Source organism: Achroia grisella, unplaced genomic scaffold (genome assembly GCF_030625045.1).
Source record: "Achroia grisella isolate CSIRO2021 unplaced genomic scaffold, CSIRO_AGI_Agris_v1 utg126, whole genome shotgun sequence".
In the NCBI taxonomy this organism is placed as follows: domain Eukaryota; kingdom Metazoa; phylum Arthropoda; class Insecta; order Lepidoptera; family Pyralidae; genus Achroia; species Achroia grisella.
This window is the reverse complement of record NW_026712609.1, coordinates 822,790-843,787: the sequence shown is the minus strand read 5'-3', so window position 1 is coordinate 843,787 and position 20,998 is coordinate 822,790. Positions and strand designations below refer to the sequence as shown.

The 20,998-nt window shown below is 31.1% G+C and overlaps 5 protein-coding genes across 7 annotated transcripts; 2 read left to right on the top strand and 3 right to left on the bottom strand.

Moving 5' to 3' along the window:
• Window positions 1-295: 295 nt before the first annotated feature.
• On the bottom strand, window positions 296-2,046 carry LOC131854985 (uncharacterized). Its single transcript, XM_059206182.1, has 2 exons — window positions 1,486-2,046; window positions 296-803 (listed from the first exon to the last, which is right to left on the bottom strand). Exons 1-2 carry the CDS (start codon window positions 2,005-2,007, stop codon window positions 801-803), a joined length of 525 nt encoding a protein of 174 aa, XP_059062165.1. The 5' UTR covers window positions 2,008-2,046; the 3' UTR covers window positions 296-800.
• Window positions 2,047-3,714: 1,668 nt separating this feature from the next.
• LOC131854989 (uncharacterized) lies at window positions 3,715-5,155 on the bottom strand. The gene is made up of 3 exons (XM_059206187.1): window positions 5,015-5,155; window positions 4,509-4,695; window positions 3,715-4,013 (listed from the first exon to the last, which is right to left on the bottom strand). The coding sequence occupies exons 1-3, from the start codon at window positions 5,153-5,155 to the stop codon at window positions 3,715-3,717; spliced, it is 627 nt and encodes a 208-aa protein (XP_059062170.1).
• Window positions 5,156-6,119: 964 nt separating this feature from the next.
• LOC131854960 (zinc finger protein 728-like) lies at window positions 6,120-12,575 on the top strand. Of its 2 annotated transcripts, XM_059206147.1 has the most exons (10): window positions 6,120-6,380; window positions 6,457-6,548; window positions 6,623-6,932; window positions 7,300-7,396; window positions 7,503-7,718; window positions 8,123-8,270; window positions 8,545-8,611; window positions 8,933-9,079; window positions 9,663-9,990; window positions 12,488-12,575. In XM_059206147.1, the coding sequence occupies exons 1-9, from the start codon at window positions 6,270-6,272 to the stop codon at window positions 9,936-9,938; spliced, it is 1,464 nt and encodes a 487-aa protein (XP_059062130.1). In that variant the 5' UTR covers window positions 6,120-6,269; the 3' UTR covers window positions 9,939-9,990; window positions 12,488-12,575. The 2 variants fall into 2 exon arrangements, with proteins under 2 accessions (XP_059062130.1, XP_059062131.1); XM_059206148.1 differs by lacking the exon at window positions 12,488-12,575 and having other exon boundaries at window positions 8,933-9,074; window positions 9,663-9,774.
• LOC131854961 (prothoracicotropic hormone) lies at window positions 12,088-14,931 on the top strand. Its single transcript, XM_059206149.1, has 4 exons — window positions 12,088-12,844; window positions 13,966-14,004; window positions 14,479-14,589; window positions 14,693-14,931. Exons 1-4 carry the CDS (start codon window positions 12,578-12,580, stop codon window positions 14,834-14,836), a joined length of 561 nt encoding a protein of 186 aa, XP_059062132.1. The 5' UTR covers window positions 12,088-12,577; the 3' UTR covers window positions 14,837-14,931.
• A 341-nt stretch (window positions 14,932-15,272) lies between these two features.
• Window positions 15,273-20,837, bottom strand: LOC131854958 (myoneurin-like). Of its 2 annotated transcripts, none has more exons than XM_059206146.1 (9): window positions 20,499-20,837; window positions 19,898-19,989; window positions 19,166-19,499; window positions 18,681-18,936; window positions 17,896-18,153; window positions 17,447-17,594; window positions 17,300-17,366; window positions 16,333-16,476; window positions 15,273-15,772 (listed from the first exon to the last, which is right to left on the bottom strand). In XM_059206146.1, exons 1-9 carry the CDS (start codon window positions 20,634-20,636, stop codon window positions 15,533-15,535), a joined length of 1,677 nt encoding a protein of 558 aa, XP_059062129.1. In that variant the 5' UTR covers window positions 20,637-20,837; the 3' UTR covers window positions 15,273-15,532. The 2 variants fall into 2 exon arrangements, with proteins under 2 accessions (XP_059062129.1, XP_059062128.1); XM_059206145.1 differs by lacking the exon at window positions 16,333-16,476 and adding an exon at window positions 16,516-16,659 and having other exon boundaries at window positions 15,280-15,772.
• Between the last annotated feature and the right edge of the window lie 161 nt (window positions 20,838-20,998).

Here is a 20,998-nt window from a genome sequence, read left to right as displayed (position 1 = left end):
TCAAGTACGGTAAATAGTATATTTAACGTGACTCGCTTTCTGTCGTCCTGATGATGAAGACTGGTCATCATCATCTGCTTCTTTCTTCCTTATCCCAATTATTTGGTGTCGGCGTAATATGTTTTTCTCTTCCATTCATTCCTGTTCGCAGTCATCGCGTTATTAACTTCCTTTCTTACCATATCATCTTTCACACAGTCCATCCATCTCTTTTTCCACCTTCCTCTGCCCTTATTATTGGGATTTTATTTATGTAGAGGGCAAATAAGGAAACACCATTTTATTTTCAGGATCCCACAGTCGATATCCTGATCCAGAATAACCTACCATAATCATAAGTCTTGCTCTGGCTTCTAATTTATTCGGTTTTGGTAAAGTTACTCGCCAAGCCTTTGATCCGAAAACTTTCATTTTAACAATGTTATTGGATCCATACCAAATGGAAGCTGGTGTATTATATTGTAACACTCTACTCGGACATCTATTTAGTTCATATGCAGAACAACAAACAGCTTCTCCCCATAATTCTTTTGGTAAATTAGTTTCTGCAAATTTGGTTCGTGTTTTGTTTAATAATGATCTATTCATTCTTTCACTAGTTCCGTTTTGCATTGGAGTGTATGGTGAAGTATATTGTAGTACAATACCTTTTTGCCGACAGTAGTTTTTGAATCGAGATGATGTAAATTCTCCACCATTATCTAGTCTTAATTTCTTCGTTTTAAAACCTAATTGTGTCTTTACATATTTAATATATTGTATTAAATTTTCTTCCGCTTCATTCTTTTGTTTTAATAATTTTACTGTAACAAAATGAGAATAGTCATCAACAATTACCTGAAAATATTTTTCTCCATTAATATTTGCTGGTCCAATAGGTCCACAAATATCGGAATGAATCAAATCACCAATTCCTTTTGAATAACTTTTTGTTTCATGAAATACTCTTCTGGTACTCTTACCTTCAGTACAGCTGTCACATACTTTATTGGATAACGGGAGCCCTAAAATTCTTAAACCTTTTCTATTCAAATGACCTAATCGCCTATGCCATAATGAGGCAATCTTGTCATCTCTTTCACTCAACATACATTTATTTACACATATATCAAAATTTATTATATATAAACGTGACTTTAATTGACCTGTAATTACCTTTTCTCCGTTATATATTGATACAAAATCTTCATGAAATTTTATTTCTAATTTCTTAGATAAAAGCTGTCTAACTGACAATAAATTATATGACAAATTCTCTACTATTAAACATTGAATCGTAATATTTTCATTTTGACAACTGACATTTATTTTACCTTTTTCTTTACTTGTTAAATATTGGCCATTTGCAACATAAATCTTTATTTCTTCAATTTCCCTAATATCGTACATGAAACCTCTATAAGAAGATTTTATCAAATGTTCAGTCGCTCCTGAATCTATAATAAATTTTATTGTATTATTGTTACTATTTTCACCATATGTTACCTGTTCCTTCTCACCGAAAGCTGTAAATAGCCACTGTTCTGTCATGTTATCTTCATCCATAGCACATGTTGCTCTGTTAGAGGTGTACTTTTCTCGTCCTCTCATCATTGATCTTTCTTGCCATGGTCTTCCTCGCCCCCTCATATTAATTCGAGCTGCTCCGTGCCAGGATCGACCTCGTCCTTGTCCATACCTTTGTATGTCTTCTTTATTATACTGTTCTTGTTGATTTTTCTTACATTGAAATGACTTATGACCTCTTTTTCCACATGTATAGCAGCAGAAGATTTGTTCTGTAAGTATATCTGTCTGTTCTTTAGTTTTGTACTTAATTTCTGCATCTAGTAATCTTGCTTTGACGAAATCTATGTTTATTTTATTTTCTAATGACATTGTTTCTATTGAAGTAATAATTGTATCATAATTCGAAGGCATAGCGGATAATAGGTAGCATATCGTATCTTCTTCTTGTACAGTACTGCCTATTCCGTTTAGTTCTGTTATTAATCTATCGAATGTCATGAAGAAATCTTGCAATTTTGTATCTGATGTACATTTTAATGTGATAAGTTTTCTTTTTAAGTGTAATTATTAAAAATACTTTTCCTTTCAAATTGTCTTTCCAAAGCGGTAATCATTTCTAATGCCGTACTACAGTTTCTTATAATTTCTAAATATTTATCGGATATACACTGCACGATTAAAAATTTTGCTGTATTGTTACTCTTTTTAAAATATTTGTCATTCTCACCATTATAATTTTTGTCAATTGTATGAATAACTTCTTTTTCTTCTAAAAGCATCATTAGTCTGAATTTCCAATCGACGAATGAATCGCCTTCCCGCAGGATCGGCAACAGTTTTTCCATTTTATCTCAATTTAATTATTTTATTATATTTACTTTTATTTCACTTTTATTTCATCATAATTTGTGGGCTGCGCAGTGGAAGCGTGCTATTGGGATTTTATTTATGTAGAGGGCAAATAAGGAAACACCATTTTATTCACAGTCGTCTTTTTTTTATTAATATGTTTTCTCTTTTTATATACAAATAATTATGTCAATATATCAAAGGAGTTTTATGTCCAACACTTATAACCATACACATTCATACGTAATACCTTCCTTAAAATATTATCCTCATCCTACGCATTACATATCCATACCACGATAGACGATTACTCTTCAACCTCTCTGACACCGGCGCCACTTTCATATTTCCTCTAATGTATTCATTCTTTATCTTATCTATTCTTGTCACACCACACATCCACCTCAACATTTGTATTTCAGGTGCATGCAGTCGTCTTTCATCCATCGTCTTTACGGGCCAGCACTCTGATCCATACAAGACAGCAGATCGGATCATGGTCTTGTAAATTTTTTCCTTAAGCTTAAGGGAAACACGCGAGTCGCACGTCGTTGCCGTAACCAGCCGCCACTACATCCATCCCGCGTTAATTCTGTGCTTTATGGTCCTGTCTAATTCACCATTGCTTTGAAGGAGAGAACCGGAAATCGGAGCAAATCGGTAATGGAGCTCCATTTAGTGATATGGCTGCAGAGCCGGAAAGACCGCCAAAATCACAAAACATGTATTCCGTTTTGGAATCACTAATTTTTAAGCCCCCGCTTTCCAGCTTTTGCTGCCACATCACCAATCTACTCTGTATCTCAGCTCCCACCTCACCAACGAGCACAATGTCATCTGCAAATAGCATGCACCAGGGTGCCTCTTCTTGTATCTGCGACGTAAAGGCAATCATTATCAATAAAAAGAGGTACGGGCTTAAAGCCGATCCCTGATGCAAGCCTACAGCCACACTGAACTCGCTGGTGTTTCTAGCGGCCGACCGAACATATGTACGAGGTTGACTGTACATGGCACGAATTAACTCCACTTCACTGGCACTCCTCTATCTTTCAAGGCCCACCACAAAACCGGTCGGGGTACTTTATCGTGCGCCTTTTCCAGGTCGACAAACACCATGTGCAAGTTCTTGTGAGCACGTCTGTATTTTTCGCACAACTGACGTAGTGAAAATATGGCATCTGTGATATTTCGGTCTGGCATAAATCCAAACTGGTTTTAGGTGATATCCATCTCTTCACGCAATCGTTTCTCTATCACTTTCTCCCATACTTTCATACTATGCGATATTAGCTTTATTCCCCGATAATTATTGCAATCCTGTAGAACACCCTTATTCTTAAAAATAGGCATTAGTTAACTATTGCACAATTCCTCAGGGATCGCCACTTCTTGCAATAATTTATTAAAGAATAAAGCCAGCCACCACCTGCAGCCCTCTTCTCCTAATAATTTCCATACTTCTACTGGTATACTATCTGGCCCGACAGCTTTCCCATTTTTTATACTTTTCACTGCTTTTCTTACTTCATCCATACTAATCTCATTCACTACACCAATGTTTACCGAGACATCTTTTAGAGCATCATCCCACACATTTTCTTCATTCAGAAGTTTATTGAAATATCCCTTCCAACGGGCTTTTATGTCGTCATCTTTGAACAAAATTTGTCCTGTTTCATCTTTTATACATTTATATGCTTGATATCTTTTGCTCTTTATTCTCTCATTTTTGTTATCCGGTATAATTCTTTTTGACCACTAGGATCATCAAGTAACCTGTATATTTAATCTAGGGCTCTTGTTCTGGCTATTGAAACTACTTTTTTTGCTTCTTTTTAATTTTTTTATAGATTATCTTTTTCTCTTCTTTCAGACATTCATTCGCTGTAGGTACCTTTTGCGAATCTTTAAAAGCATTCCTCTTTTCTATTCTCTATTTTATTTTATTTTCTATTATACTCTTTCCCTTAATTTCTCCAAAGACCCCTTTTGCTACCATTCTTATGCAAAGTGCTATTTCATCCCAACATTCATTTACTTTGTCTATTTGTATCGCATGGTGGCCACTTTTATAGGTGATAAGGTGTTCCTCTTTCTTCTTAAACCAAGTGTTTATTTTATTATAGCTAGGTCAAATGCGGAAGCACTTTCCAATAAAGTTTCGCCGTCCTCGTTTCGGCTGCCAATTCCCCTACCCCCATGAACCATATCATAATTTTCATTTTGTACGCCTACATGTCCATTAAAATCACCTCCAACATACAGCTCTTCACTTTCTGGGATACTTATCATCAAGCCATCAAAATATACCCAAAACTTTGCTTTCACATCTGTCTGAGGAGTATACACACTAATGACATTCAGAATCATGCTCTCTACTGTCACTTTCACAGCTATTATTCTAACACTTTACCTTTTTATATTAGTCACACAATTTTTCATTATCTAGCACTATTCCAACTTCATTCCGTTTCCCATCACTTCCTATATAGTAAAACTTATATCCTTCCCCAATCTCATTAGCTTTCGCTCCTTTCCATTTAGTCTCCTATATACACGCCACATTTATTATTCGCCTCTTTAATACCTCCGCTATCTCTCTTCCTCTTCCAGTCATTAAACCTACATTCCAACTAACACACCTCATACATACTTCTCTTAGTTTTTGCTTCTTACGTTGCACCCGCCCGTTATGGTCCAACAACCCTTTTCCATTTTTCTGCTGCTCCTGCGCATCGCCTCGAGAGAGGTCGTACCCTCGAGTCCAATCATCAATCCGTTCACTCAAATTCATATTACAAGAAAATGGTTTTGGCTTCAGTTTTTTATGACCGGCCGCCTGCCTGACGTCAACCCTCCTTGGGCATACTTGTGGGATACAAGTTGTTATGCCTGCTATCTCGGGTTATTTCTTTTCTTGATCATCCCCGGTAGCCTCACCTCACAGTATTCTTCCAGGAGGGCTTGTTTGGTTTGAAATCGGAGTTTTCCTTCTCTTATTTGAACTACCAACCAAGGTTGACGAAGTCCAACTCCCCGGACACAAAAGTTTTGTTTATAGTGGTGGCCCTAATTCACCACTGCCATCCGTCATCATGGAGTTTTGCGCGCTATTTATAAAGGTATACCCCGCCACGGGCTCCCCAGCACCTCTCCGACAGACCGCTGCATTGTCCGCAACTGCTTATTTGTTATTCGCAGCTAACCTCCATATCTGGACGCCGTTCGCTATCCGCAACCTAGGACGCATATGGTGGCAATGAACTTTGCCCCTGGAAATCTTCCCCCAGAACAACACTTGATGATGAAGACTGGTCATATGGTATTATAGGAAGGTCCTAATATAATACAGTGAGGCCTCGGGGCAAACCCTTTTAGTCCTGACGTCATCCTCTTGATTGACTAGTATTTACATTAAATGTTAAAAAAAAACTAAATAAATAAATAGCAGCACTAAAGAAATTACCGTAAAATAAACTGTATTTCGGGAAGGTATTTCATACTTTTTTTTTCTGTCGTACTGTCACTTCATCATTCAAGTTTCTTGTCAAAATTGTCTTTGCCTTGCCTTCGAACTAACTGACAGAACTAAACTGACACTGCTGTCAGTGTATTGTTATTTCATTTCTGATGTTTTAATATTGTAATCAAATTAGTTTAAAAAGAATTTGCTCTATTTATAATAATTAATCTATTCATATCCCTGAGACAGGAAAAATTGAAACAAAAAAATTAACCATAACTTGATCTATTAGTCTCTTGAGTAGTATAGTCTTTGGTTGTAGTTACATTACCGCTTTAAACTTTATTTGTCTATTTAAAAATAAATGTGTGAAAAATAATAAACTATTATTAAACATAGTATAATACAATATAGATATTTATTGTAAATTAATTCTGGCATCGAAATGGACAAATGTCGACTCTGTATGGGAAATAAAAAAAAATTATATTCAATATTCGATACTGATGACGGGGTCTCGTATGCTAATATGACAACATCTATGGCGAATGTGAAGGTAATATTATATTTATTTGTAATAATAAACAATAAGTATTGTAAAAAGAATAGTTGTATAAAGAATTTCTATGCAGATCATGGAAAACGATGGAATCTCGGAAAATATATGCACTCTATGCCGAAAAAAAGTTAAAGACATGTTTGATTTTAAAAAAGTGATAGAGTCGTAAGTATCTGTTTTGTAATCTTATTTATATTTACGAACATTATCATTTTGTATAGATAAAAATTATTTTCTAGATCTGATTTAATCCTACGGACTCATAATAATATAAAGAGAATAAACTTCAGTAACCTCAATGAAATTAAAGTCAAGTTTAAAATTACTAGTATAAAAGACTGTGCGGGAAATTTGGATTCTTTCCCTAAGTATAATAATTACATCATTGGATGCATTAAAAATGGTAATGATACAATTGTTTATAAAGATGTTGTTATAAAAAAAATTGTTACACCAGATAACAATTTTATTCATAGAGAAGAGAAACCCCTGAATGTTTTTGACTTTCTTAATACACTTAAAGATGAACCGTCTTATGATTATGATGATGTGAGTACTAATTATTATAATTAATAGACCATATAAAACTTATTGTTATTGATATTATAATTTTAATTAAGTAAGCTAGTAAACTTTTAAGTATGCCTTATTACTTATACTTAATATATGTAATTGTTATTATGAAGAGCTTTTTATCTGTATGTCACAACCTATAAATTCACAGCTTTTTAATATTTTTTTTACTTTTCACCATTTTTTTGGCTTTGCACTGGTGTATAAAAAGTTTAAACTCATTTCATTCATCTAAATTAATACTTATTACACAGATATTAATAAAAAAATAATTTTTAACTGAACAATTTATTAAATATATATGAAAAATATTTAATATTTAATAGGTATATTTATCTTACAGAATGGTCCTATTGATGCATATAATCAAGAGGATGATGATGATGATATCTTCATGCCCCATATAAAAGGACTTAAAAAGAAAAAACATAAAGTCAAAGGTATAGTCCATACTAATTCCATAATAAGCAACAATTTGAATAATTACAACAATAGAATTACTATAGTAATAAGTAATAAGTAGCACTATAAGTATTATTGTTTCAGTATTAAAAGCAAATATCTGTAACAAGGGTCAATTTGTTAAAGTCCATATAAAGCCTGTATTGTTGGAGGATATTAGATTAATTCGTACAAAATCAAATAGACAAAAAAGAAAATTCCAGTATGATAAGACATTGGCAAGACAAAAAAAAATACAAATGTGCAATTATTGTGGTAAGATGACTACAGCAATAAAATCACACCTATTGATGCATACTGGTGAGTTTTTATAACTTTGTTAACTATAGTTTTTTCCATGTCTTGAGATATTTGGTAACTAAGTAATACAAAATTAAATCTGTGTGAATAATAATTACCATTCTTAACCATAATATAAAACCATAGGTTTAATAATTTAAAGTTTAATCAAACTTAGCAAAAATGTTGAATAAAATATTTTCTTATGCATTTTAAAGATGTTACACAAATAAATAAAATGCTATTGCAAAAATAATATTTCTTATTCATTAAATTTTGACAAAGTTAATCCATAATGTACACACAAAATTAAATAAAAGAACTATGGAATGCAAAAACACATTTTAGCAGTCTGTTAAAACTACTAACTACTACATGATAAATTAAATAAATGTGTTTAATTTTAAGTACTTTTTCTATGTTAGGTGAAAGGATACACAAATGTAATATGTGCAAGAGATCTTTCTTTACTATTAATCATTTGGAATATCATATGAAAATACATCTAACGGAAAATATGTATAAATGTGAGCATTGTTTGGCAAAATTCAATAATAAAGATTCTTTAAAAAGGTTTGTAAGTTCCACTTTATGCTTAGATTGTTTTTATAGGTATTTTAAACTTCAACACAGACTATATATTAGACAAAAAGGACCTTAATTCTCAAATCAATAAAATTTTATTAATTTTAGACCTTCTCACATAAATCTTTTTACAGATTACGGCTCGATCTCTCCCATACTCTGTTATAATGAACCGCTTTACACTATCATACCACAATTATTAATTTATATATCTGTAGAAATTACAAAGTTTAATACAAACTTTCTTCTTCATTTATTTCAGGCACAATGTGGTTCATGATAATGAGAAAAGATTTGTTTGTAATGTCTGTAGTAAAGGATTTAAAAGGGTGTGTATCTTAAGCATGTTATCTAATACTGTTAATAAACATCAGAATATTCATACAGGCAGGCAATTCATCAGGCAAAAAACTATTAACTTGTTCTAGATATTTATTAATATAGATTGTTATATTGTGATTAGAAAGTTACAGTGTGATTAGAATTATTTGCTGCTACTGTTAATAATCATCGCAAATATATATCAATATTTACAATTTGCACAATAGTTAAAGATTATAACCAACAACTTTATCTGCCATGCTTAGTTTTTGTTAAGTAATAATAATAGGGACATATTTTACGTAAAAAAAATATTTTATTTATTACAGAGAAATGCACTAGCAAGACACATTAAAGGGCATAATTCAGCAAACAAAAGCATTCAATGTGAACTATGCAATATGACTTTTTTTTCAAAATATAGTTTAAATAATCATATGCGTGTACATACTAGAGAACGGCCCTATAAATGTGAGGTGATTAAAATTTTTATGTTAATTTTTTTTACCTTTTTAGGCTTCTAATTTTCGTTATATAATCTTAAAAATTTATATTGACAACCGATCAAAAATTTTAAAAATGGTAGTTCACACTAATCATGAATTGGCTGTTTTGAATAAGCCATTGTAGAAAATGTCCTAGTCTTTTTAATATTATGCTTTCCGCAAAGCAAGTGGTCAATTAGATTGGGTGTGTTTCACAACACAAATGAATACTAGTATAATTCCAGTAAACATTTTTTGTTGTATAAATAACTTTATTGTTTGTATAATTAATAATATTATCAATTGACGGCTTCGATGGTCTAGTGGGTTAACACACCGTTTTACTTCTGATGGTCGCAGGTTTGCTCACACAGTACAAACATTTGTATTCATATTTATTTGTAATGTTCTGGATGTTTTCTATGTATATTTCCTATGCGATTATGCATTTACAAAAAAATGTATTTATATCATTTGTTTAATATCCGTAACACAACTAATTAACTTGAGACTAGATGGTGCTGTTTGAATTTCCTGATGTTATTATTATTATAATATAATTACCTGTTTACAGATATGTTCACAACCCTATAGTTATAAACACGATTTCAATCAACACTGTTTGAAAAAACATGGCGTATATTTTAAACGACGATCAGTCTACGTAATGAATGAGGAAGTTTTAAAAAAAGAACGAGAACTAATGAAAGAGTTAATGCTTAGAGTACATGGCGTTGTTGATGACGAAGAACCGTTTAAAGAGTTTCAAGGACCACAGGCACATATGGCTTTAGAACAAATGATTAAACTTTTGCAAACCAAGCAAATCCCAATGGATTTCCATTTTTGAATGGTGTTTTCTAATAATAATAAGATTCATATGATCGGTATTCAAATCTGAGGCAATAATAATAATTCGTAAATGGTAAGAGTATTAAAATTAGAATTCAAAATGTACGTCCTAGTTGCAATTGCGTTCAAATTTCTTATATTTAAATAACGAACTTTAAAAAAATTCCTCACCGTCATCCGGGGTAAGTCACATTTATCATAACAAAATATTATAGCAGTATAGGTGGATAGTAAGATATCCTTCACATTGTCTAAAATTATTTTTCACAGTTTGTTTCAGTTTAATATATTATGTCACAAACTGGTCAATAATATTTTGGTAGGAGGCTTTCATTTTTATCTATTACGACAGCGATTGTGACAAATCTATAATCTCATTCTAAAGCTAACAAATTAGTTATTTATTTGACTGTATACACAATAATACTGACTGTTTACACATAAATAGCACGTCTGCCTGTTAGTTGTCTAGTCATTTTAGGTAAGCTCTGGTTATCGTTATGGGACTGCGTTATGTGTACACTGATTTTTATTTATTTCTTTCATAAATATCTAATACGGAAACCGAACCCTCGCGAGTACGTTCAAATACCGAATGAATAATATCTTGATACAGTCTATCGGAAACTTATTAGGCACATTACTGTATAAACACAACCATGTTGTATGGAAAAGTTGCGTCACGGCTGTGTTTATTTACAGATAAATATGTCAATTCAATGGAATTAAGAAGCCCAAGTGTATGCATCTATAGAATAATAGTCAACGGCCTTTCCCAAGGTCGGAACATATTTATCACTATTACATAAAAATTAATAGATTTCTGTTATTGTAATACAAATTAAGCGAGAATAATAAATTAAATTAAAATTAAATTCTTAGATGATGTAATAATGTAGCAAACAAGATAGCTAAATAAATATTTATTTATGATCATCAAATGGGCCGTTACTTGTTTACTATTCCAGTTACATAGAAATCATAACTGTCATTTCCACTGTGTTACACGTACTTAGGTACCTTTTACAGATTCACTATAATGCAATGTTAAATGTTATTCTTGAACTCTAAAGCCTCCTTACTGTAATACACCGAATAAAGTCATCATAAACACACTATACAAAGAGCATTATAAAAAATCTTAATAAAAAATTTCATAAAATTTTTAAAATTACATAAATTACTCCGTACTCCCTTTATGAATAGTGATCGAGATACTACACATATAGATTATTTATGGTATGTAGATATTTACTAAGAACTTATGTGTTTTAAGAAATTTCGACGAAAATTCAAAGTCACGTTACCGCACGCGAAAAACCCGCGCGTAAATGATATGTACACACTTAGGGACTGTACCAGTGTAACGCTTTTCCTTATTTTTCTGATCCTGATAGCACGACGTAAAGGGTTTTAAGAAAATATTTATTTCGATTCAAATCCAACAGCATTTCATTCACTTTATAATGAATTCCTCTACTAAGAATATATCTTCATATCTACCTATAAAAAGGGGGCCCACCCCAATATCTACAGTAAGTAGGTACAGACCATTGTTTGAGAAAATAAGACCCTTTGTTACTTGCCGCTCATCACATGATACAAAGAGATCGGATTAGTTATATACATACAATAACGACACACCTACCAGGGATTTTATTTCAAGCTAATGGACCTTTTCTTTGATCTATCAATCAATTTCGCCTATATAAGGAGGGGTGGACGTTAACTATGATATTAGTAGTCTTTCGTGATTCGTATCAAGCAGTTATCGTCATGGTAAGTTAATTTACGCAATTATTGATTACATTCCTAAATACTAGTTAATAGTATTATGTAAAAAGTTTAAATATTTTTATAAACACCTATGCTCTTATTTAATTAAGACACCTGAACATACACAAATATCGCTCAGTATAGATTTTATTACCAGCAACTGTACCTATCATTACTACATTATGCTTTCAATACCCCTTTTTATTAGTTCTAATAATAATAATAATACTCTTAACTGTGCATAAATAAAAATAGGCTAAGAAAAGCCGACCTTATCACTCAAAGCAGACAGACAATCTATAGAAAAAATAATATTATTTATATTACTATTTCTAATAATGTTAACGTGGTAATATTTGGTATTAATGTAGGGTACATAAACTTCTGGCAAAAGCTCTGATAAGCTTAGTACTATCAAAAACTAAACTTAAGTACCAAATCAGTTTGGTTAAGAATATCAGTGCAATAAAATGTTTTATTAGTTATATTTAAAGGTCGCATACAAGCAATATCACATACTTATATTTATAACTTAAGTAATATCTATAAATTTGTACGTTCATACGGAATATGATATACCTACAGAGAAAGGTCACAACCCAGTGTAGTAGGATTCACCCGTGAGAACCTAAAACTCCCACGGGAACGAAAAAACAGTAAAGAATGATTAATTTCTATCTGTGTGATGTGCAAAATCATGTGTATATTGATACAAAATATACCTTTAATTTTAATTCCATTATTTGTTTCATATAGTGTTTTTTTTTTCAGATAACGAGATCTTTTTTAATCATTATAGTATGCTATGCATTTTTAATTGAAACATTAATACCAAAAGTGCTGGCAATAGAAAGAGCTGGTATGGATGAGTTTATGACGCGGGATCAAAGAACACGGAAGAGACAAAATTATATGGAGGATTTATCGCCAGATAATGTTTTATACGAAAGTATCGATGACATTGGTCCTTCGTATGATAAAGCGTTCATACCCGATGATACCACTGAAGAGCTGCCATCATTCATTGTAGATTATGCTAATTTGATACGAAATGATATAATTTTATTAGATAAATCTGTTGAAACAAGAACTCGAAAGAGAGGCAATATAAAAGTAGAAAAACATGATGTAAGGACGTTTTTTGCATTCTTAATAAATGTATATCTTCTTTATATTATACTAGCAGACCGGACCACACGTTGCTGTGGCTAAGGTTAAATAATAAAAATGTAAATCAAATTTGCAATCTGTTCAGTAGTTTAGGAGTCCATCGCGGACAAACAGCCTGACAGGTTTTTTGTTATATTTATAGGATAGAAAATTAAGGACTACAAAAAGGTTGTAGGAAAACTCAATTCTTTTTGGTAATAACATGATTTATATCAGCAAATAAAAAGACGTCTATTTCATGTAAAACTAAGCTGCCATGCATAGTTCAATATTGCAAAATGACAAGGTGACGGACTTTTAACATACACTTTTATATGTTACGCTCTTTCGGTTCGAAATTGACTCAATCTAAATAATCAAACGCGGGATCTACGCGAGAAGTGCCTACCACTATTGCGATTCTTCTATTGCGAGAGTGTTTTAAGGAAACAAATATCCTCACCGTTGCTTCTCAATACATTTATGAAAATATCATCTATGCCAGAAGGAATATAGACAGTTTCAAAAGAGTTAGTGATTGCACTAATAAAAGCTTACGTAACAATAACAAACTGATTTTACCTAAATGTCGTTTGGCTAAAGTTAGTAATTCGTTTTATGGCAATTGCGTAAGGTTTTACAATAAAATACCAGAGTCTGTTATAAAACCAGAAAAAAGATTTAAATGTCAAATAAAACAGTTCCTTTGCAAAAAAGCTTACTATAAAATTGAAGAATTCGTTAACGATTCTATAGAAAAACTTTAAATCCATAGCACTGACAATATTATCTGATTACATTAATAATGAGCGCGTAGCGACTTCTATGTTGATTATCGCATGCTTCTTACTTGTTATACTGTAATTATTTATATAAAAAAACATCTATTAACAAGAGCAACACACGAGTTTCTTGCTCATTCTTCTTGTGATGAATCTGCATTCTGAATGAGTGGTAGAATCAAAATATGACTATTCAAAAGTGCTTGTAATGAGTTTATTTGAATAAAGATTATTTCTATTTCTATTACTACGTCAAAGAAATCATTGATTGATAAGAAAACATCACAATAGTTCTAATATATATTTTTTTCTTTTTAGCAAGTAATACCGGAAAGTCCATGTAGCTGTGAACTTAAGGTAAGTAGCTGCTAATTTAATTGTATCTACTTCTAGTCAACCTCTTATTACCCATTAGGGTACCCCCTATCTTAATCTTTACTCTCAACTAGCAAAAGCTGATTTAGTGATGGTGTATATTTGCATATAAATATTGCTTTTACTATCATCTTTGTACTGTACAAAGGTGTTGTTTGCAATAACTTAATTTTTTGTTCTTGAAAATCATATCATACAGACAGCTCTTATTTCGTGTTATCCATAATTATTTAATTAATCATCACACTGTTGAAAATAAACATAATAAAATGTAATGCTCTAGTGTCTCCGCCTAGTCCATAGGGTTTACTTTAGAAGAATAGCAAATATTATACTGATGACATTCTGTCCGTGTTCTGATGTTTATAATAATAAACGTGCCCTTAGTTAATTAGAAGTGATTTATGTATTAATATTATTTAAAAGAATTATGCAATTTTTATATTATTTTTGCAGAATGATACCAAGGATTTGGGAGAAAACACTTATCCACGATACATAGAATATAGAATATGTAGTGACCATATGTGTCGCGATGATTATATTTGTATTCCAAAAGAATATCATGTATGTAATTGTAATTATATAATGCTATACAACATTATACATACGTATTATGTGCTATATTATAAACTTAATTATAACTTTTAAATACTAAATGTATTTTCAGATAACTATTCTTAAAAGACGAACCTCTACCGAACAAAATTCGAAAATAGATCTTCCAAGTGATTTAAAGCACCAATGGATTGCTGAAAAAAGACCCGTCGTTATTGGATGCATGTGTACAAGAGATTACATCATAGAAAAGTAATATTCATAAATGCTGTTCTAACATAATATTGTAGTACATTTATAAACCACGTCAATAAGAATAAACAATTGGGAGATACTAAATATTTTTATTATAATCTACTAATCTTTTTTTGTCTTTATGTTCTGATGGACTTATTATAGATAAGTTTTAGCAGATTTTCAGTCAACAATTTAGAAATAAAATAATAGAAGTTTTTCTTCAAATTACGGATTCATTAATATATATGTGAGTAATTTTTATTCCTCCCATGTTCTCAAAATTAAACAAAGGTATAAAAAACAGATTAGAATTTCTTCTGCCTTAAATGAGGGATATTTAAGAAGTGATAAAGAAAGTCACCGTAATATTTACTTTTTAATACTAATATGGTACAAACTAATATAGATAGAAGTAATATAGTTTAACAAATAATAATAACCAGACATCGCTTGTTTGTGATTTCGCTGTTATTACATTGTGAACTTATTAATATCATAGTAAATAATAGTATTTACAATGAACACGCATATACTTCTAATTTCATAGAACATACCATGCTTTCAAAATAAAAAAATATTTACAAAACAAATTAGAAACTTTAACTATTATTAGTAGTATTTTCTGAAATAACAATAATTTTCGACCATTACACGTTTTAGTTGTAAGCAACCGATATTGTCGATAATGCAGTGTCAATATTAATGTATGAATCCACTAGACTGTGTAATCAGTACTGTGATGCGGTACAGTCTCGTGAGCAGCGGGCGTCGGAGCATCATCCAGTTGGGGCATAATATGAGAAATGGCGACACGGGTCTCATTCACTAACCCCATTTCTCGCCGCAGCACATCTTCCGTGACAGTGTGGATAGATTTAAATTTTAAATTGACACCATGAACTTTTATCACATGATTATTCAAATTCACTTTGTAACTGAACGCTACGTTGCATACCTGTAAAATTAAAAGAATATGTATTGTAAAAAAAAACAATGTAAGTAATTCAACTAACAGTTAAGAATAATCAGTTTATATTAGTAATTACATTTATTATGATTTGATAAGTAAAACGCCACTCGATTATTTGTAAAGAAAAAGCTAAACACACTCACGCACGCGGGTGTGCGTACACCGTTTACGTGCGATGTATTTCTATCAACAAGTTGAGACCTATGTTTAATTTTGCCTCAACTGTATTTATTACACTACTGCCTCAGGCTGTTCAGCTGTTTGTTAGTAATATGTAATCAATATACTGTTGTGGTTAGTTTGCATTGAAAATTATATAACATACACACAGAAATGTAACATTATACAAAACATTAAATACTACTCTACTACCGCAACTACTTTGGAGTTTTGAATACACGAACCTATTGCTTTGTATAAAAAAACACATTTCTGGTCACAGTGGCTACCATAGTTTTATCCTGTCGACTATTATTATCATATCGTCGAACAGAAATTGTTTCTGTTCGTAAATGTTAAGACAAGTTGTCATAAGGTTCACTGACCTTGCAAGAATATGGCTTATCGCCTGTATGAATGATGACATGAGCTCGCAGATGGGTGCCTTGCCTAAACCTTTTACCACAGTGCTCACAAGTGAATCTTCGTTCTCCAGTGTGTATTTGCATATGACAGCGCAATCCATAAGCCTGTAATATAAGGGAAATGTTTAAAGTCTAACAACGCACCTGGCAAGTGTACGGCCGCTCCCCGGTGTGCATTCGCTCGTGGTTTTGCAACTGATGCTTGGCGTTAAATGACATCGTGCAAGTGCCGCACTTGAACGGTTTATAACCAGAGTGTATGCGAAGATGGCGATTGAGATCGCAACGCTGAAAGACATCAATTGCAATTATTTTTATTACAGCGCCATATGAAATTCAATTCAAACACTAAGATAACAATTTCTAGACTGATCAGGAAACAAATCTTAAAACTAAGACATAAAATAAATTGTCATAGCAGAAAGTTTATGTTGTAAACGAAAAAGGCTCGTACCGAAAATGTTCATAAAACGCAAGAAAATATACTCTAATTACATCCTTATCATTATTAGCATCATTATTTATTGCAATAAATAATGATGCCAACTGTCGGAGAAATATTTTATTTTTGTAAATAACTAATCAATTCGCAATAATATGTTGAGTTTATTTTCCTGCCTTAATAAGTGTGAAATAATAGTGTATGTAAAATTAGTTAATCCCAAACAGAATCAGTTCATACTCAATCTCATGATCTAATCAAATCTGCATAATTGCATGTTACACAAATAAAATCTTTAAGGATGAATTAACAAAGATTTATTATAAATATAATGTATTACATTAATTACTTTCATTAATAAACATTTAACTAATAATACAAATTTTTAGTTATTTTCAATTGGATTACTATTATTAAAAGATTACCAATTTGCCACTATAAACAAAGCTTAATAAAAGTTATATATATCTCACAGATTGTACTTACAGCTATAAATTTTTTATTGCAAAGATTGCAGGGGAAAGGCCTCTCTCCTTTATGAATTAGATTATGTCTGCAAAATAATAATGTACATAAGTAAATCATTGTGTTAATATTTCAATGTATTCAATATACCAGACATTGACTATTTACCTAACTAATGACTTCTGGGAATAGAAGCCTGCACCACAAATTTCACAGATGTGATCCTTTACACCTGTATGTTGTTTCATGTGGACTAGCAAATTACCTTTTTGCGCAAATGTTCTGGGGCACTGAGTACATGAATATCTCTTTTTCTCTGAAATGATACACAGAACATGATTAATATTTATTATATAACAAAATATTCGTATTGAACAGAATTGTGGGTGTATATGAAAAACATAAATATATGCATAATATTTCTATGTAGTTACATATTTTGCTTCATCTGTGATTTTACTCACTCATCCAAAACGGAAACAGGCAAAGATGGAGACAGCAAAAACACGCCCGTAACATTATAGTATATCAGTTTACACAAGCAAATAAACATTCTCTTGATCTCAGACATTGTTATATTTTAATACAATATAGGACATGCAAAACTGCTTTGGTACCTTGATGTGTTGATATATGGTTGCCAAGTGTAAAGGTCAATATTCCACAAATAGGGCAAACCATCTTTTCTCTTTGTTTAACTATGGGCTTGGCAGTTCTCACTACTCTAATTGGTTTTTCTCGACGTATTGATTTATTTGTATCATCTGATATGGTATTCCTTACTTTATAATTTGCATGAACTTTTAACACAGTAGCATCTTTTGGTCTCTTTAATAGTATAGGTGGCCCTCTTGAACCATTTTTCATGATTGGATCTAAAAAGAATCATATTTAAAATACCCATTTTTTTTTAGATGTAGTTTTAAACTGTCTTATCAATTTATACTGTATATATTTATTTTATTAACTCTTATCATTAATTTTCAGTCAAAATCTGGCAGCATCAGTATTTTTTTATATATATTATTATCATAAACAATATTTTTTTAATACAAACTGTTAAAATATTTTTGTTCATTCAATCAAATAATTACTTATTTCACATATTTTATACAAATAATTTATGAAGAAATGTTTATTAGTAGGCATACATCCTAAGACAGATATAGTCTCATCTGTGATTAAACAATAACAATGTTTCTTTGTTAGCTAATATGTAGATTTAGAAATCGCACAAGGCATTATACTAAATAACCCATATGCTAAAATATAAATATAGTCACAATTATCAAATAACAATTAATAAATTTTGGGATGTATCTTAGGAGTATAAGTAAACAACCAAATTTTATTAAGATAATAATATTTTGAGAATGACTCATTAATTAAACTTATAACTTACAACATGTTATCATTGTAGTTGACCTTGATTTAGAATCACTGCTAGATTTGTTAATTTTATTAGAATTACTTTCAAATTCATCTCTATAATTTTTTAATACTTTTAATTTTCTCACAATTGACTTTTTCCCTTTGAAAACTTTAATATCAGATAATTTTGGTTTTTTAAATTTATTTTTTTGTTTTTCAGTTGGGGGTACGTAATCAGCGTCATCATCACCATCATCTTGGAAAATATCATCATCTAGGTATTCAACCTGAAATTAAACAAAAGAAATAAATACTTTTATTTCTAAATTATAAATACTGCTTGTTGAACATAACTAACACCATATTCACCTCAATGTAAAGAGGTGACATTAAAGTACATACAACATCATACTATATAATACTTAGTTTTATTAGCCTACATAAACAATATAAAAATATACAATGTAATTTAACTATGTTACAAAAAAAAATATCATAAAATATAAACTTACTAACCTCAAGGTTGTTAGGTTCTGGAGATATTTTTGTTGAACTCCATGTTAAATCTACATAATCAGCTATAATATCAGATTTAGATTCTTCTGTATTTGAGTCTACTTTTCTAATCACTGTGTTTGCTATAACTATGTCCTTGCCATCTATGGTTTCTACCTTCTTCGGAATATTCTCATTATATGTCATATCAACTTCTAATTCCCATTTTGGCTCAGGTTTGACAGCAAGTGGTCCTATTTCACTTTTGATGTCAGTAAAGGAATCAAATGCTATTTTCTTGGTCGGCATTTGAGCACTGACTCTTGCAAGAATCTTTCTAAGCTTTTTGTCTGATCTGAGAAAAGTAATAATTATTGAAACTGTAATTCCAATTATTATTAATGCCAATCAGTAACAATCATGTTACAGTGTGTAGTTGTAAATACCAACTTCCATTACCATTACCAGTAGGGGTCTGATATTGTATAGAAAATTAACACAACAAAAGGTCTTGCTATTCATTTAACCTTAATTCATCTATTATGCCAGACAATTTCCAAATAGTAAACTAAACAATCCAATAATCTAGTAATTTATTTTAAGCAAACTAGCTTAAATAAGTAATTTTTTTTTAATGTTTTTCAATAAGCAAAATTTTTTTATAAACATGGTGATTCTGTGATCACTAAAATTTAAATCAATATATTAAATTCTATGTTTATTATATTATACTATATATTAAACCATAAGTACCTTTCTGCAACAGTTTTAAGCATGTATGCCTTTTCCAATGCAGAACAACATTTATAACAAATTCTTTCTGGTAAACCATCATTTGCTACTACCTGAAAAAATGTAATAAAATATTATATTACATTTATTGTAATACTCAATACAAACCTTTGTCATTATACATTAAATACAATACATTAGAAATTCCATTTCTTTATATTTTTACTTTATATTCTACTTTTTACATTGGGAACTTCATATTTTGTTTTCCTAAAACATATCTAATGCCCAATGACACTTAGTGATAAAACATCTATCTACAATTTCAATCCAAACTTTAATTTATACAAAACCATTAGTTTAAGCCCACCTTCAATAGAGTGTGGGGGTGATTTATTACATTATTCAAATGTGACCAATTTGAATTTAGTTTGGCAGGTAATCCGGAGCTCGGACCATATTAACAACACCACGACGTAGGTACAAAGGAACAAGCACAATTTCAATCATTAGATTAGAGAATATATTTTTTGTATATCTAAACATAATTTAACACAATAAAAGATTTTGTATAAATATTTTACATAATTGCCCAAAAATTTCTACCAAAGGAGTAACTTACCTTTACATCAGCAACTGCTGTTAGCATTTCTGCATAATTTCCTGACAATTTATATTTGAAGAGAGGACAGAGAGGTTTTTTACTTGTCAAACATATACGACATGTTTTGATATCAATACCATCTTGCGGATCTAACATTCTTACAATATTTCAGTGCTGCTATAAAACCAAAAAATATCGAAGTTTGTACTGTCGATTGAATAGTACAAAATCTTTAAAATACACCAAACACCACTAATGTTTAATATACGATTTGGGAACAAATATAATAGATGTTCACCTCACTACGCTGTCATAGACAAAAAGAAAAAACGACGCGACGCGGGCACTGTCTACACGTTTCCGTCCAAAGAGTATAGGATTCGATATACCATTTGATTAAAAATAATTACTCGATCCGCAATCGATTCGTAATTACTCGATGTACAGTTATGCGTGTAATTTAAGATAGGGCAGCAAATGTCAAGCGCTTATATAAAATTGAAAATGGAAACACACTA

Bases quoted from the DNA above. Each gene is read 5' to 3' on its own strand.
- LOC131854985 (XM_059206182.1), bottom strand. From the start codon at position 2,007: ATGACATTCGATAGATTAATAACAGAACTAAACGGAATAGGCAGTACT.
- LOC131854989 (XM_059206187.1), bottom strand. From the start codon at position 5,155: ATGAATTTGAGTGAACGGATTGATGATTGGACTCGAGGGTACGACCTC. The intron at 4,696-5,014 runs GTATGTATGAGG...TATACTCCTCAG, and splicing joins AGAAGCAAAAACTAAGAGAA to ACAGATGTGAAAGCAAAGTT. The intron at 4,014-4,508 runs GTGCTTCCGCAT...TTTTGTTCAAAG, and splicing joins CGGCGAAACTTTATTGGAAA to ATGACGACATAAAAGCCCGT.
- LOC131854960 (XM_059206147.1), top strand. From the start codon at position 6,270: ATGGACAAATGTCGACTCTGTATGGGAAATAAAAAAAAATTATATTCA. The intron at 6,933-7,299 runs GTGAGTACTAAT...TTTATCTTACAG, and splicing joins CGTCTTATGATTATGATGAT to AATGGTCCTATTGATGCATA. The intron at 7,719-8,122 runs GTGAGTTTTTAT...TTTCTATGTTAG, and splicing joins ACACCTATTGATGCATACTG to GTGAAAGGATACACAAATGT.
- LOC131854961 (XM_059206149.1), top strand. From the start codon at position 12,578: ATGGATGAGTTTATGACGCGGGATCAAAGAACACGGAAGAGACAAAAT. The intron at 12,845-13,965 runs GTAAGGACGTTT...TTTTCTTTTTAG, and splicing joins TAAAAGTAGAAAAACATGAT to CAAGTAATACCGGAAAGTCC. The intron at 14,005-14,478 runs GTAAGTAGCTGC...TTATTTTTGCAG, and splicing joins CATGTAGCTGTGAACTTAAG to AATGATACCAAGGATTTGGG.
- LOC131854958 (XM_059206146.1), bottom strand. From the start codon at position 20,636: ATGTTAGATCCGCAAGATGGTATTGATATCAAAACATGTCGTATATGT. The intron at 16,477-17,299 runs GTAAGTACAATC...CTTATATTACAG, and splicing joins GCAATAAAAAATTTATAGCT to GCTTATGGATTGCGCTGTCA. The intron at 15,773-16,332 runs GTCAGTGAACCT...TTAATTTTACAG, and splicing joins ATAAGCCATATTCTTGCAAG to GTATGCAACGTAGCGTTCAG.